This window comes from Eretmochelys imbricata, chromosome 10 (genome assembly GCF_965152235.1).
Source record: "Eretmochelys imbricata isolate rEreImb1 chromosome 10, rEreImb1.hap1, whole genome shotgun sequence".
Taxonomy (NCBI): Eukaryota; Metazoa; Chordata; order Testudines; family Cheloniidae; genus Eretmochelys; species Eretmochelys imbricata.
The window spans coordinates 20,999,541-21,014,000 of record NC_135581.1 but is presented as its reverse complement, the minus strand read 5'-3'; the positions used below and the strand labels follow the sequence as shown (position 1 = coordinate 21,014,000).

At 43.9% G+C, this 14,460-nt stretch overlaps 1 protein-coding gene across 1 annotated transcript in view; it reads right to left on the bottom strand.

The window, feature by feature from the left end:
- SHISA9 (shisa family member 9) overlaps positions 1 to 2,404 on the bottom strand; it is a 244,011-nt gene extending 241,607 nt beyond the window's left edge. The window contains 2 exon segments of the mRNA XM_077829101.1: positions 1,301 to 2,334; positions 2,336 to 2,404. Coding sequence (XP_077685227.1) covers positions 1,301 to 2,334; positions 2,336 to 2,404 — 1,103 coding nt within the window.
- Between the last annotated feature and the right edge of the window lie 12,056 nt (positions 2,405 to 14,460).

The window sequence follows — 14,460 nt, the reverse complement described above, 5'->3', positions numbered from 1 at the left end:
CAAATAATTGCTAGTGAACTGGTGATGCATTTGCAGCACTATTTTTGGTGGCTTCCCTGTTCATTTCAGGGGAGGCAGTTAATCACAAAGCAATACAGAAACTTGGACAAGTAATAAGGCTCCAGGTGTTGTCGATCTCATGAACTATCTTTCCAAGGGTGACTCCTGAGCCAAGCTTTAAAGCTCTGACTGTGAATTACTCCATTTCTATCAACCACCAGTCAGGGAGATAGAAAACCTTCTGCCATGCTGCATGGCTAGTAGAACCTGTCCTTGCAACTGTATTTCATTTCCAAAGTTGACCAAGATGCTGGAATCAATTTAGACTCTTTAATGGAGCTATTTGCTTTTTTTTAAAAAATCTGCAACTGTCTTTCCCCATTTGTTTTGCTTTCCTGTGTCTGGGATTAGCATAATGAATCAGACAGACTGAAAACTGGACAAATATGTTATCCCTTGATTCTGAAGTGCTGTGACAATCTGGGTGCTGGAGTATGATGTTAGAGCAATTGGGCTGTGTCCTGAGCTGCCCACCAGCAGGCAGCCAGTCCCTGGAGCAGGCAAGTACACAGGATGCCTCACTCTAGGTAGGGGAGGTTCTCTTTGATGTAATCCAGCCATTGCATGGTGGACACACCGAGTGTAACACACACAGGACAAAGACTTTTACATTCCATATTTGGTTACAGTTTGCCTCTCTAGCAACTGCGGGGAAAAGGCTTGATATGCAGGCAGCTGGGTTACATTAAACGTTAGAACCCTTCCACAATAGGTCCCTTTTGGTCTCTCCCTCTCTACCCCCCAACCTCATTTTCAGGACAAAGAGCTGGGGTGGGAAAGTCCTGTCAACACCATTTTGCAGTGGGAAAGAGAGGGAGAGAGGGATGGGATTTGTTTACATCCTTCTGTTGAGAAGTAAAAACCTTGTCAGGGGCTTGACGGGGAGACCCAGCCGCCCCCCTTGAGGCTGATTCAGACCCCGCATTTGTGCCTGGACTTGGGCTTTTTTGTTCTGAGACAATATTTCCAAGAACAGTTGTTGGCTCTTGGAGGGGAGGGAGGCGAGCACTGCAGCTTAAAAGCGGGGTAGTGGCTGGGCAGCCTCAGCAGTGCTGCCTGGTGCTCCTGGCCGTGTGAGTCAGAAGCCGGGTCTGGGGCGCAGCCCTGCCCTCCAAAGTTGGTCTGTCTAGCCTGGCCCTGCCGCAAAGCCTGGCTGGCGGGAGTCGTTCGCGTAGCAGGAACACATGGGCGCCGGTATGGTCTCCGGGTGGGGGGAGGGGCCCCTGGCGCCGAGCCTTACCTGGACATGTGCTCCCGCTGCGGTCTGTGCGCCTTCTCCAGCCCCAGCTTGGTGAAGATCCCCACCAGCACCATGACCGCCACCACCCCGCAGATGATGTAGACGATGAGGTTGGTTTTATCCCTGGTGGGGTCGTGCAGGGGGTCGTCGATGCGGGCAGGGGGCTTCCCCGTGTTCATCCACACCGGCGTCTCGTAGTTCGTGCAGGTGTTTTGATCCAGCCGGGTCTTCTTGAACTTGCAGCAGAACCTGAAGCCACAAGTGCCGCAGCAGAAGACGAACTCCCCCGAGCTGCAGTTGAACGGCGGGTCCCACTGGCCCATCACGTCGAAGTAGCCCCGGCAGAAGTCCGGGGTCGGGGGCGGCTCCGAGGCGTCTCCGTGCTCCCCAAAGCTGGAGTGGTTCCCCCCGGAGAGCACCACGATGCTGCCCAGGTGCTGCCCGGCTTTCTCCTGCGCCCGGCACACCAGCGTGAGCAGGTCCGCCACCAAGCAGCCGAGGGCCAGCCGGAGGAAGCCCTGCATCCTGCCTCCCAGCCCGGCCGCTGCGATGCCGCCGCCGCCGCCGCCCGAGCTGCTGGCTGCTGCGCTGCGCCAGGGGCCGAACATACAGGGGCTCGGGCGCGGGGCCACGCGCTCGCTCAGCCCGCTCGCGCCTGCAGCAGCCTGGTCCGCGCGGGCAGCAGGGGCAGGAGCGGGGCGCCGAGCCGCCCCCTGCCTGGCGGGCTCCCCAGCCCCGGCAGCTCCCAGCGAGCCGAGCGAAGTGAGCGGCACTTGTGGAATCGAGAGGGGAGCGTGCGGGAGAAGAGGAGCGAGGAGGGGGAGGAGGGGGAGGAGGAGGAGGAGTGGAGCGGGGTGGAGGGGGCAGGGGGAGTGAGGGGGCAGAGATGAGAGGAGGGCTGGGGGGGAAGGAGCGGTGGGGCTGGGGCGAGCGGGAGGGGTGAGGTGCGGGCTCTGCAGAGCAGGGGAGAAGCGGGCGCCGGGAGAAGCTCCTCGCGCAGCCTTGTGAAATCTGCAGGCGCCAGGGAGACCCCCCTTCCCGCGCCCTGTGAGAAAGCCCGGCCCGTCCTACGAGAAAATTCTCTCCCTCAGAAGAGGAGCCCATGGAGCCCCACCTGAGACGAGGGGCCGGTGCATCCTGACAGCGCCCGCGGGAGAGCGCGGCGGGGCGCACGGGCTCCCTGCAGCATCCAGCTGACGGGCAGGCGCTGTCACCAAGGGGAAAATCCGATTTGGTGGGCAGTGTGGGTATGAGCGAAGGAGATGCGGATTTGGAAAGCAAAATCCCTCTAGCGAGGCGCCTACATGAGCCCCAGCGATGCCTCCGAGGCTGACAGTACCAACAAGCACAGCCGGAGCACCCCACTGCAGCTGTAGCTGGCCACTGCTCCCTGTCCTTCGGTTATATAACACGGTCCTTCGCGGGGAGGGTGTTTCCCACACGAGCCAAGGTGCAATAGCTGCTCCTCCCCCTCCGTTCCGAAGCCCTGACCTGTACATTGCGGCCTCTTTCTCCCCAGCCCATCCCCACCCCCAGCTGCAGCAACGGGCCCGTTGCGAGTGAGGAGCTGCCCGCCACCTGGGGAGAGAGCGTTCCAGTGGGGATGAAAGGGACAATCCGGCACATGGCTCAGCCCTTCTGGAAATAAAAGATGAGGGGGACTGAGAAATGCTAGAGGCAGGTGTCTGGGAAGAGGCTAGAAGCCTCGCTGAGGTGAAACCCCCGATGCATTTCTTCAGGAGAGCCCAGAGAGTCACGTGGGAGACGAACAACGACCTTTGCACCAGTTTGCATTGACTTTGCTTTTACTCCGCACCTTTGGATTCTGACCTCACGTCAGAACCTCCCGGATTTGAACAAATGCGGGAAGTATATGGTACTTGGAGGGCGGGGAGAGCAGCTGCCACTTTCCTGATACTTGAAGAGAACAGTTTACTATGTAAAGCTCTTCTTACACCCTAATCCTCTTATCAGTCTCTTAAGATTCACTTACCTATATAACGAATGCAATATAGACCAGAAAAAATCCAAACGTGTATGAGACTATGGCTATTACATGGCAGGAAGTGTAAACATGGTGTACTAGTTCTAGCCTATGCTGTGGAATGATCCTACCTTCTTGTCTTTCATACCGGAACTCCCTTGTATCATTTATTGAAGAAAGTACTTTATCAGCTAGTAAGGCTGGCTCCTGAGGACATCCTTACACTGCAGGCTATCAGATGCACAATTAAAATAACTTCCCTCCCAACACGCCTTTGATCCTAGGAAAGACTTCTCAATGATTCACTCCATCCTAGTTACTTTACTTTCTCATCTCCACCACTTGGTTGGAAATCACCTGCAGAAATAGTGAGAACATTTTCCTGAATACTGTGCTGCCAGCCAAATACTAGGAGAAGTCCACTAAAGTGTGGCTTAGCAGACTGTGGGCTGTTTTAAAGCAGCTTCCCATCTCCTCTTCCTGTATCTCAAATTGCATCACCAGGGCCTCTCTGCTGTTATCTCTAAGGAAGAGCGGCTTGTTGATGGGGCTCTGAAGCCGCGTGTGCAGGGTGGCAGGTCACAATTCAGTGGTAGTTCTTTCCCATCTTTGCGAGAGGGCTGGATTGCCGATGCATTTTCCAACGCTTCAGCCAGCTTCCTATGGGAATTGTTAAGAGTCAGTAAATAAGCAGAAAGGTGAATCAGAGGACAAAGCAGACGTTTGGAATCGGAGAGGGCTGTAGTTAGCTAATTGCGATCCTTTGCCATCTCTTAAAAATAGACTCTAAGTACAGTGAATTTACTGAGCGTTTTGACAGGAAGCCTGGCATCCCTGGCCAGTGGGTAGGAAATAAAGCCGTGAAATTCCACAGCAGAGAAAAACAATCAGTTCCATTCAAATCCAGCTTTCTTTGGTGTTAATATTTAATTCCTAAAACCTCCATCTTCATCTTCATCTCTTTTCAAATCTCATCAGCAATCATCTCTCTCCTGCCTTGCCTATATATTTCTCTCTCCTATTATTTATTATTTAACTCTATAAAGCACTTTGTGGTAGAGTTTGTACTGAGGATGTTGCACAAAATGAAGCTGTACCATATTTTATAATCACATACAGAGATAGAGGTCCTAGGCCTGCCAAGCTCTTGAGAAGGTGTGTCACTTTGCAAACCTGAGTGGTCCCATTGATTTCACTTGTTAGGAAGGTGCTAACGTGCTCTGCAGGATTGGGACCATAAATATGTAGATATAATAAAATTATAAATTAAACCCAAACCCGGGCTGTTAACACTAATTTAGTTGAACCAGAGATAACAATGGAAAGATTTCTTAAATTCTAATAAAGGCAAAACCTGAAGGATAAAGGCCAGATTCTAATCTCAGTTACACCAGGAACTCCACTTGCTTCACTGAAATGAAATCAGAATCAGCTTCTAAGTGATTTGCCCCGGGGAGTAGAACTGGGAAACACAAGGCATAATTCAAAGCCCACTGAAACCAACAGAAACATTCCCACTGACTTAAGCGGGGGTTTGGACCAGGCCTATAACTCATTAATTTGAAGTTTTTACTCCAATTACACGCTCTGCCTTATTTTATTTTATCTTATTTTATTTTTGTATTGCCATAGCACTTAGGAGCCCTAATCATGGACCAGGACGCTATGGTACTGGGCCCTCTACAATGTATTTTTAAATAACTTCAATTACAAAATATAGTTGCTAAAAAGAATAGTAAATCATCAAAATGTGAAATCATTAAGTATAATAAATAGTACAAAAGAAACAAAAAGTTGCTGTAGTTTACCCTTATTTCAGACACAGATATCTCATTGAAAGCAATGGGAGTTTGCACAATGATGGGGTAGAATATGGGCCATTATGTGACAAAGGAAGTATTGTTCAACATTAGGGCTTAATCCAAAACCCACCGAAGTCAGGAAATAGATTTACATTTACTTCAATGGACTTTGGATCAGATTGTTAGACTTTTACAGTTTTAAGCTATAGTCTATCACAGTGGTTCTCAAACTTTTGTACTGGTGACCCTTTTCACATGGAAAGCCTCTGAGTGCGACTCCCTCCTTATAAATTAAAAACACTTTTTATATATTTAACACCATTATAAATACTGGAGGGAAAGTGGGGTTTGGGCTGTAGGGCGACAGCTCGCAACTCCCCTCCCCGCCCCATGTAAGAACCTTGTGACCCCCTGAGGGGTCCCAACCCCCAGTTTGAGAACCCCTGGTCGTATTCTCCACCAAAAATGTTATGCTTATAGTTTGTTAGTAGAGTCATATTCTTTATATCAGCAACACATGGTTTCCACCAGACACTCCATAGTGATGGACACTCCATATATTTATCTAATAAAAATAATACTATAATTTTTCCTGGCAGACATCCTTATCCGTCCCAGCAGTCAAACTAAGGATTACATGGGCATGGAAACAGGATGACTTTCTCACTATTAAACATGGCCTGTCTGCATCAAGTTTGAGCCACGCTGGTGAGGCATTGAGGAAGTTTGCCATACCACTGCCCATGCTGTGCTTGTTTTATGGCTAAACAGAATTTGGTCTTTAGGTGCATCAGGTGAGCACCACCCACAAAACATGTAAAATAATTTAGTTCGTAACACTATGTGTATAATATGTTGTATTTAGCTATCTAAGGTATTAGAGCTAATCACTACAGCCTCCCTTTATAGACAATGGGGAAGTAAGGTTAACAACCTTTAAAGCAAGGTTGAAAATCAAGCAAAAAATAATAATTATGAATTAAACTGAATGTTGAGAGCAATTTGATAGGCAACTACTCTAGCGATGCTGTGTACATACCAATTGCAATTGCCATGTTTAAAAATCCATATTTTTCATTTTATAATAACAATATTGACTTCAGGGCATTTCCCTGGGATTAATGACTGAGCAGGGTGAAAGGCTCAGTAGAGGCCATAAGCCATCAATTCCTTCTAACCAGTCATTAATGCCCTGCACCTTAATTATTATTAAACAGACATTCCAGAGCCATGAAAATTACTACAACAGTAGCCAGACAGCACTCAATCCCTAGACAGTACTGATGTGAGGGGCATTCGGTGAGAAGAAGTGTCATGTGGCAACAGCAATGAAGCCGTCAATGTCCATCTTCTTGACAGTAATAACTCATAATATCACAGGGTGCTTGGATGTATAGATAAGAGATTTAATACATTTGGAAAACAAAGGAGATGATTCCTCTATACAAGTCCTTTGCCATGCTGCTTTTGGAGTACTGAGTACAGTTTTGGTCACTGATCTTTAAAGAGGACATTTAAGTGTTAGGGAGCATCCAGAGGGTAGGAGAGAAAGGCTTCAAGAACTAAATGTGTTGAGCATGGAGACTGCAGGAGATCTGTGGTTTACAAATTCTCAAGGTGGGTCCCTTGATTTACTTTATTTTTTTGAACCTGGTTTGTTTCTTTGGAATACCTAAGTGTTCTCCTTGCATGGTGATACATCATGCCACCCCGAGCCCTGCCTGAGGTCCAGTTCTCTCCATTAAGAGAAGGATGAACAAATGCAATGGCCCAATTACCATCATACCAGTGCATCAAGGTCTGAAAATCTGGCTATTGTGATTTGATACTAAATCTGATTTTCCTTTTTCATTTTTTCTTGGGCATGTGTCTCAGTCCACTCTTGAACTCCTTTGGACCTTTCCATTAAAAAACGTTCGCACACACATAATGAGATTGTAACAGAATGTGCTAGGTCTGAGAAAATATTACACATCATGCTGCTGTAGAAGTGCAATTTTTAATATTTTATTTAAATTAGCTTCATATGACAAGCATGTAACAGTGGGCTCACCAATAATATTGCCAGGCCAATGGCAAGCACTTCATGAGCTAAAGCTAATTAGCATGCAAGGCATGTTTTCCTGACTCACCCCCGGGGAAAACAGTTCACTGCAGTTCTACAATATTGAAACTACATTTAACACCTGATATTGTCCTTTTCAATCCTAATGTAAAACTGTAAGTTTAGTAGTTGCTTACATTTGGGTATTTTCTCTCTTTGAATGGAGATAAAGAACCCTTGACAGTTCTAGTTGTTTAAGGTTAGATTATTCAATTCTACAAGTTCAGTTTAATTTAAAATGTAATCTGAGTACTTGTAAATATATGAGGGGATCCATTTACAATGCACAGGTTATCTGTATATACAGAAAAAGGAAACATGCCAAAAAGTCCAAAAATGCTTTAAGCAGAATAGGTGATAAACTAGGTGTGCCCTAGTTTGTCTATTGCATGGCTATTGCTTTGCCTCTGGAACACAGCAAATTGTCAGTTAATTTCTAACTTCTGAAGCATTGATACGGCTCGTGAATTATAATAGTATTTGCAAGTATATGAAAATAACTTATGTTTCTGCTCATTAAAAATCAGGGCTGCCTGCACAATTCAGAACTATGGGTAACTTGCCCTGGGGTTTGTGGACTACTGCAGTTAACAGAGTGACCACTGCAGATCATTCCAAACTCATGACAATAGAACCTTTATAGCACACCACACCATCATGTATTCTGGACATGCCACTTGTTACTGAGCAAAAAAATTAGGCATGTTTTAGAAACTCTTCAATAAGAAATTAGGACTGGATTTTGTATCCCTCTACCTGCAAAGCCAGATGCCTTCATTGTCATGAGTTCAACTGTGCAGTGCTCAGAGGGAGCCATAAAACCCTTTTTAAATTGACTAAAATAGCATTAATATGTCACACATTTAAAGGCAATGGGATAAATTCTGTACCATGTGTGAGCTCAGCTCAGGCACAGTGGAAGGTAGCACTGCATGGAGAAATCCATAATCCTGTGCTGCCTGGCCTTGACATGTTAAAGTAGCTGACCCACAATACTGCTTAAAGTCTATAAGTGACCTTGTGCTAGTGGAGGATCACATGTAGCCAAGCTTTACTCTAGCGTGCCTTTTCTTCACCCTTAGAATACCCTGGACACATTACTTCTCTCCCCATATGCCAGAGGAGGGGGCGGCTGGTGCAGAATGCAGCTATCTCACCTCTGCCGGCTTTGTGTCAGTGATTTTTCTAGAGCTAGAAGTGAGTGGTGCGTCTTGGGGAAAGTTGGGTATCTTTTCTTTCCAGTGTCATAAAGCTGCTGGTCTACATTTTCAAAAGTGCTCAATGATATTGGGTGTACCAATTTTAGACACATTTCAGGAGCCTAATTTTCAGAGAGAAGGTGCTCAGCACTTCTGAAATGCTGTCTCAAGTCAGGCAACCAAAATCATGAGTCACTGTTTTGAAAAATTAGACCATCATTTTTAGTGGTGCATGCCCACAAGATAATGAACTTTAAATCCATGATATTTTCATATATAGAAAAGTTGCCACTTGCCCATCTTGGTCATGGGTTATTTTGGGGGGGGGGATTTCACATCTGAAAAAAGAAAAGGCAACATTTTGCTGGCACGTTGATATTTTTAAACATGTCAGCAGTCTGAAGTTACTCAGGGGTTTAGAATAGTAAATTAAGTCACAGGAGAGATGGAATAGTAGGCATACAGCAAGTAGGCTGCAATTTTTCACATGGAAATCAGCTGCAAATATGTGGCCGACAATTTCAAATTTGCTTGCCAAAATTTACACACTCAGGGTCTGATTCAATGTCCCCTGAAGTCAACAATTGTCTTTCCATTGACTTAAATGGGAATTGGTTTAAATGGGAGTTGGTTTGGACCTCTCTCATGCAGAGAGCTGAGACTCACAAACACTGAAGTTAATAGAAATTCTGAGCGCTCCATGCTTCTGAAAGACATGTAACCTAAAAGCCTAATAATGGATTTAGAGACCTAAATTAAGACACCCAAGTTTGAAAATGAGAGGAGTGTGTGCAAGAATGCGCATGCATGTATATTACTAGCTTTCCAGGCAGACTGTAAAAACAGCCTCTTCTTAACTTTATTCAACAGTCAATCCATAGAGTAGTATTGGAATTGACCCCACGGGGACTTTCTTTTCTGCCTCCCAGATAAAAATAACAGGTGAGGCAAAATCTATGATCCAGGCATACTAATAGCTTGGCCAAAAAAGTATGAAGAGATCAAGACACAAATGCAGCTTCATATATTTTCTTTCTAAAAAGGCATTGTGATATGTTTAATATGATTTATCATTTGGTATTTTTCAACACAGTACAATCCTTTGTAGTTTGAACAAAAAGAAATCCTTCCAATCTCTCTCCTCTTTGCATCATGATAGTAGTACATTGAAGAATAAATGTCTTAAGTAAATAAAGTGCTCTGTGGAAAAGCATGTTTGTTATTAATACATTGTAGTCTTTTTTTCTTGTGGTTTTGCAAAATAGGTTTGCTTGAGGTATTTTTATTTTGAAAGGGCAGTGATTCCCGCAGCTGATAAATAATAGGAGAGATAAAAAGGTTTTAACAGTAATGTAAAATGCACATCAGAGAGTTGGGAGAAGTAATGCAACAAGGTGCTGAAAGCAGATCCTGAGATGTCTTGTGTTGCCACATTTTCTTAAATCAGCATATTATCTCTAACCTGCTAAACATCATCTAAATTTAATAACACGTTAGGGTAGTGGCAGCTAGCACATATATAGGACATTCCTGCAGACTACACTAAGGTTAGACTTAATACAACATGCTGGCAACTAAGATCTACAATTTTTAGAATATTTTATATGAGCATCTGAATAGTCTCAAAATAATGGTACCAGCTTACATGGAAATCATATGTCTATAGGGGCAGCTGTAATTTAATTTTTTTTTTAAAGGGCAACTCCCAATCTTGTTGGGTGAATGTGGGAGTTAGTCTGTCATTCACTCCCACACGCTTGACAAAAAGCTGGCTACTAAAGAGACAATTTTGTAATTTATGTACACCTGTACAGCCTTTGAATATGATTTCCCAGGTTTAAAAATCAATGGGAGTTTTGCCATTGACTTCAATAGGGCCAAGATTTCACCTTTGGGGTCACAGTGTAATACCCATTCTCACACTGAATAGTGCTTTACTCCACATGGAGTTTCATTAGTTTCAATGGGACTACTTTAGAAGGAAGGTGCTATTCACTGTGAGCAAAATGGTGCTAAAGATGGCTCCCTGCCTATAAACACAAAAGGATAGAGGCTAGAGACAGATGAGGTTAAATAAAAGGTCAAAAACAAAATCTTACTGAAGTTAAAACTAAGGGCCACTTTCTGACCTGTGCTGGATGGATGCCTTTGGGGCAGGAGGTGGTGGAAGGAGCCTTTTATTACCCAGACACCTTACATTCCAATGCAAGATAGCTAGTGCTCTACAGAGTATTAACAGAGAGGCCAGGATACCATGTCCATCAGCATACCCAAGGAGGCATGGTCTTACAGCCTAGTGATTTGACCTCACACACAGCTCACTAGCTCATATGCTCAGGAGTGCATCATGTACTAGCAGTGAAACCAATATAAAAAATCAGTAGTGTGTTCCACCACACTTGCTAGCACCCCTGCAACCTTTCAGCCATCCTGAGCCATTTTTCTGCACCCTGACTAGATGGTTCTGAGAGCAGAGAGACTGTTTCACTCTCCAAGATCAGGACCTACCACTACAGTTACATTACACTGGAACAATGGGACAGTCACCTACATTTCAATGACAGGGAGAGTATTCTCAGTAACTGGCCCATGGCTAGGTAATTCACTCCCTTAAGATATTAGAAAAATCATAAATCCCCGTTGGGACTAAAATGTAAAACCCATACTCTAATCTGTACTTCCATAATAATACTAACAAAAATAATGAAGCCATCTTCCCTGGGAGTTGGACAGAAAGCTAGAGATCCCTTATTGTATTTACTCTGAGAATTTGTAAGGTGCTCTGATACCATGGTGATGAGCATGGTATAAATGCTTAGCGAGATGGATGGATCCAGCTGGCATCTCTCAGCTCCTCCTACACACACCATGGTGCTCACCAAAGCAAGTATATCAGTTCACTTTTTTTATTAAGTATATGGGCACATATTTTGCAGAAATGACACCCGTAGCAAACAAACAATACTTTACACACTTGATTAGCAGCAAATATAAAAATGAATATATAAATAAACATACAGTGTTCTTCCAATGAAAAAGCCCTTCATACATCTATCTGTCTGTGTCATTTTAAAGAGCATATATAAAAAATGATATGACCCTGCTTGTCCAGATAATGTTTATTATTCAAAGGTTTAGAAAGACTCATCCAAGTTGAGTCCTAACTTGCACTTTTGCTATTTACATAGGATTTGTAGACAGATACCAGTTTTTCTTATTTCGAAGATAAATACTTACTATATCAGTCTTTGCATCATAGGTTGTATCAGAAGTATCCTAGAGATAACACAAATCTCTTAAGGAAACCCAGATTCTGAAAAGTAATGGAAACTTCTATAATTTCACAAACTATTTCAAGGTTGGAAAGTATTTACTTTGCCTGTCAGACTTTTCCTAGTTTTGAATATTAAGCACTTTACTATTTTTGCATAATTCAAACTTTCACAACTTAAAAAAAAACCCAATTCCCCAAACAAAACTACTACCACAACTAGCAGTTATCAGTATCCTTGTTGGTAGTGTCAGCAGAGGACAAAGACTCAATAGCTAAAGAAAAGCAGCTAAACTTCATCTCTAAAAGTAGTTATTCCCAGGTCTGATTGAGGGCACTTTAATGGGGCAATGTGGAAGCAACTTGCACCGTTGCTTCAGAAAGACTTCTTAGGTCCATAGGCTTACAACTCTCCTGTACAATTATCCAGCCGCTATAACTAATATTAACATATTTGTTTTCTAAAGAACCACTTTTCAAATGGTATAATTAGTTACTAAGGCACTGTATTGGGCAAATTGCTGGATGATTCCAAAACAATTATATTCATAAGATAAGAAAAAGGCAAACAGTGAGGCAAATAAAAATGGGTGCAATTTTAATTGATTAAATGGGATTAGCACACCCTTTCACCAGGAGTGAATTTGGTCCTGTATCTGCAAGAATTGCAAAATTCTGATTAACTGGTTTTTATCCTGAGTTCAGTTAGTATTAAAATATGGAAATCAAAGCTTTGGTACTGGTAGCATAACTTTTTTTTAAACCAGAGTCCAATGGCCAAGACCTAATAGAAGTCAGAAGAGTAATCTCTATCTCCCACCTCTCTCTTGGCATTAAAAAATTATCAGTTTCTTGCTTTGTATTAAATCAGGTGGTGCTTATTTCCCTAATGAGGAATGGTAAGGGAGAAAACAGCTCAGTTTCCCCATGCAGACTTATTTTTGCCTTTGAAGCACATACTGGAAGTTCTGCCACCAGTTTGTTTATTATATCATTATTTTAGTGAACAGCTAAGAAACAGATGCTTCTCCAGGTCAAGGCATTCCAACCTTTTACAACACAAGTGTCTTGTCTTTATTTACAATTTTATGTGGATTTCAAATATCATATCACATATCAAGCCTGCTTGTCATGGACTAGGCCCAGGGGCCCTATGCTGGAGACCTCTGGGCCCTGCCACACGCATCCCTGGAAAGGAGCAATGGTGCTATGTCCTCCAAGTGGTCTAGAGAGGCTGCAAAGGGCTAGCCAATCAGAGAGGCTACAGGGAGCAGCCAATCAGGGCCCAGGAGAGCCATATAAAAAGGAATTGCAGACCCAAATCCAATCAGTTCCTTGTTGGAGCCAGAGGAGTACAAATGGTGCTCCTGGAAGGGAATGGCTGCACCATGGACAGTTCAATGCTGGCAGGGATTAGGGAAGGAAGGATGAGCTCCTTGCTGGCTGCTGGGCCTGAATGAAGGAGAGCCCTATGGTAAGGGTGCAGCATCAGTGAAAGCTGTGGCTGTGGGGAAGTAGCCCAGGGAGCTGAAAGCAGTTATGCTAAAGGGATACAGTGACATGTGTCTGTTATTTTTAGTGTCCCTGGGTGGGACCTTTGAATAGTGGGTGGGCCTGGGTCTCTTCCCTTCCCCCCCCCCCCCTCCCACCACAGACTTTTGGGTGAAGTGGCCTACAGTCAGACAGTGATAAATACCCAGAAGGGGATCTGTAGTGGCACAGTTGGAGAGCTGAGGCCAGAACAGATCAAGAGGGGAAAACCATTACCTGCAGGGAGGAAGCCCTGGGGATATGGCCTGATACCAGGGCAGGGACTGTAGACTGCAGACACACCTGACCAGAAGGGGTGCTCATGAGAGCTGAGTGCCACTCTGTTAGCCTGCTGTATAGGATTCAGTGGTTAATGCCTTAAAGTAGAAGGGCCCTCTCAGTACATGTCCAGCAAAAGCAGCTTGCAAAGCCTTGCTGTAGGATTGGATCTCACCCCTGTGTAGAGAGGCAGCACTATACCTATGCACTATTTAAGGCCCATAAAACCGTCAAAGTGATGTAGTCTCATGTTGCTGTTGACATATGATTCAGCAAACACTGTAGTTGAACACATGAATGTGATGAACACAGTTACATGTGGGACAGACAAGATTGTCCATGCCCGCTAAAGATTATCTGAGCTATATAAACATCCAGTTTATATGATTATTCAATTTATACTACATTATTTACCACCTGTGTACTGTACTAATATTTAAACTGTTTGACTCTAGCTTATCTGAAAAAAGATTTCTAAATGAATCTGACTTCCAATTTCATTTGACCATTTCTTTAGCAAATTAGCTTCAGTTTTCTGGGGGGAACTAACACAATACCAGCTTCCCCATCATTATATTCCAGCAGAAAATATGATGATGCCCATCTTGGACATCATCTAGCTATAATTATGCATGCTACATAGGGTGACTAGATAGCAAGTGTGAAAACTTGGAAAAGGAGTTGGCACCTATATAAGACAAAGTCCTAAATAGTGAGACTGTTGCTATAAAATTGGGACTTCTGGTCACCTAATGCTATATTGCTAGTGGCTCAGCAGAGGTATTCTAAAGAATGGATTCAAATGAGAATTCCTTGACATTTTTACTGGAAATCGAGCACTATAGTGTCATGTTAGATTAGGTTTAAAAGTGCTTGAGTACTGGTGAAGACAACAAGGTGCTGTGCAGTTTGAAATTCAGAAAGGAATACATTATACACATTACTGATATGTGTATATGTTACACATTGAAATAAAAAAACTGCATAGTAA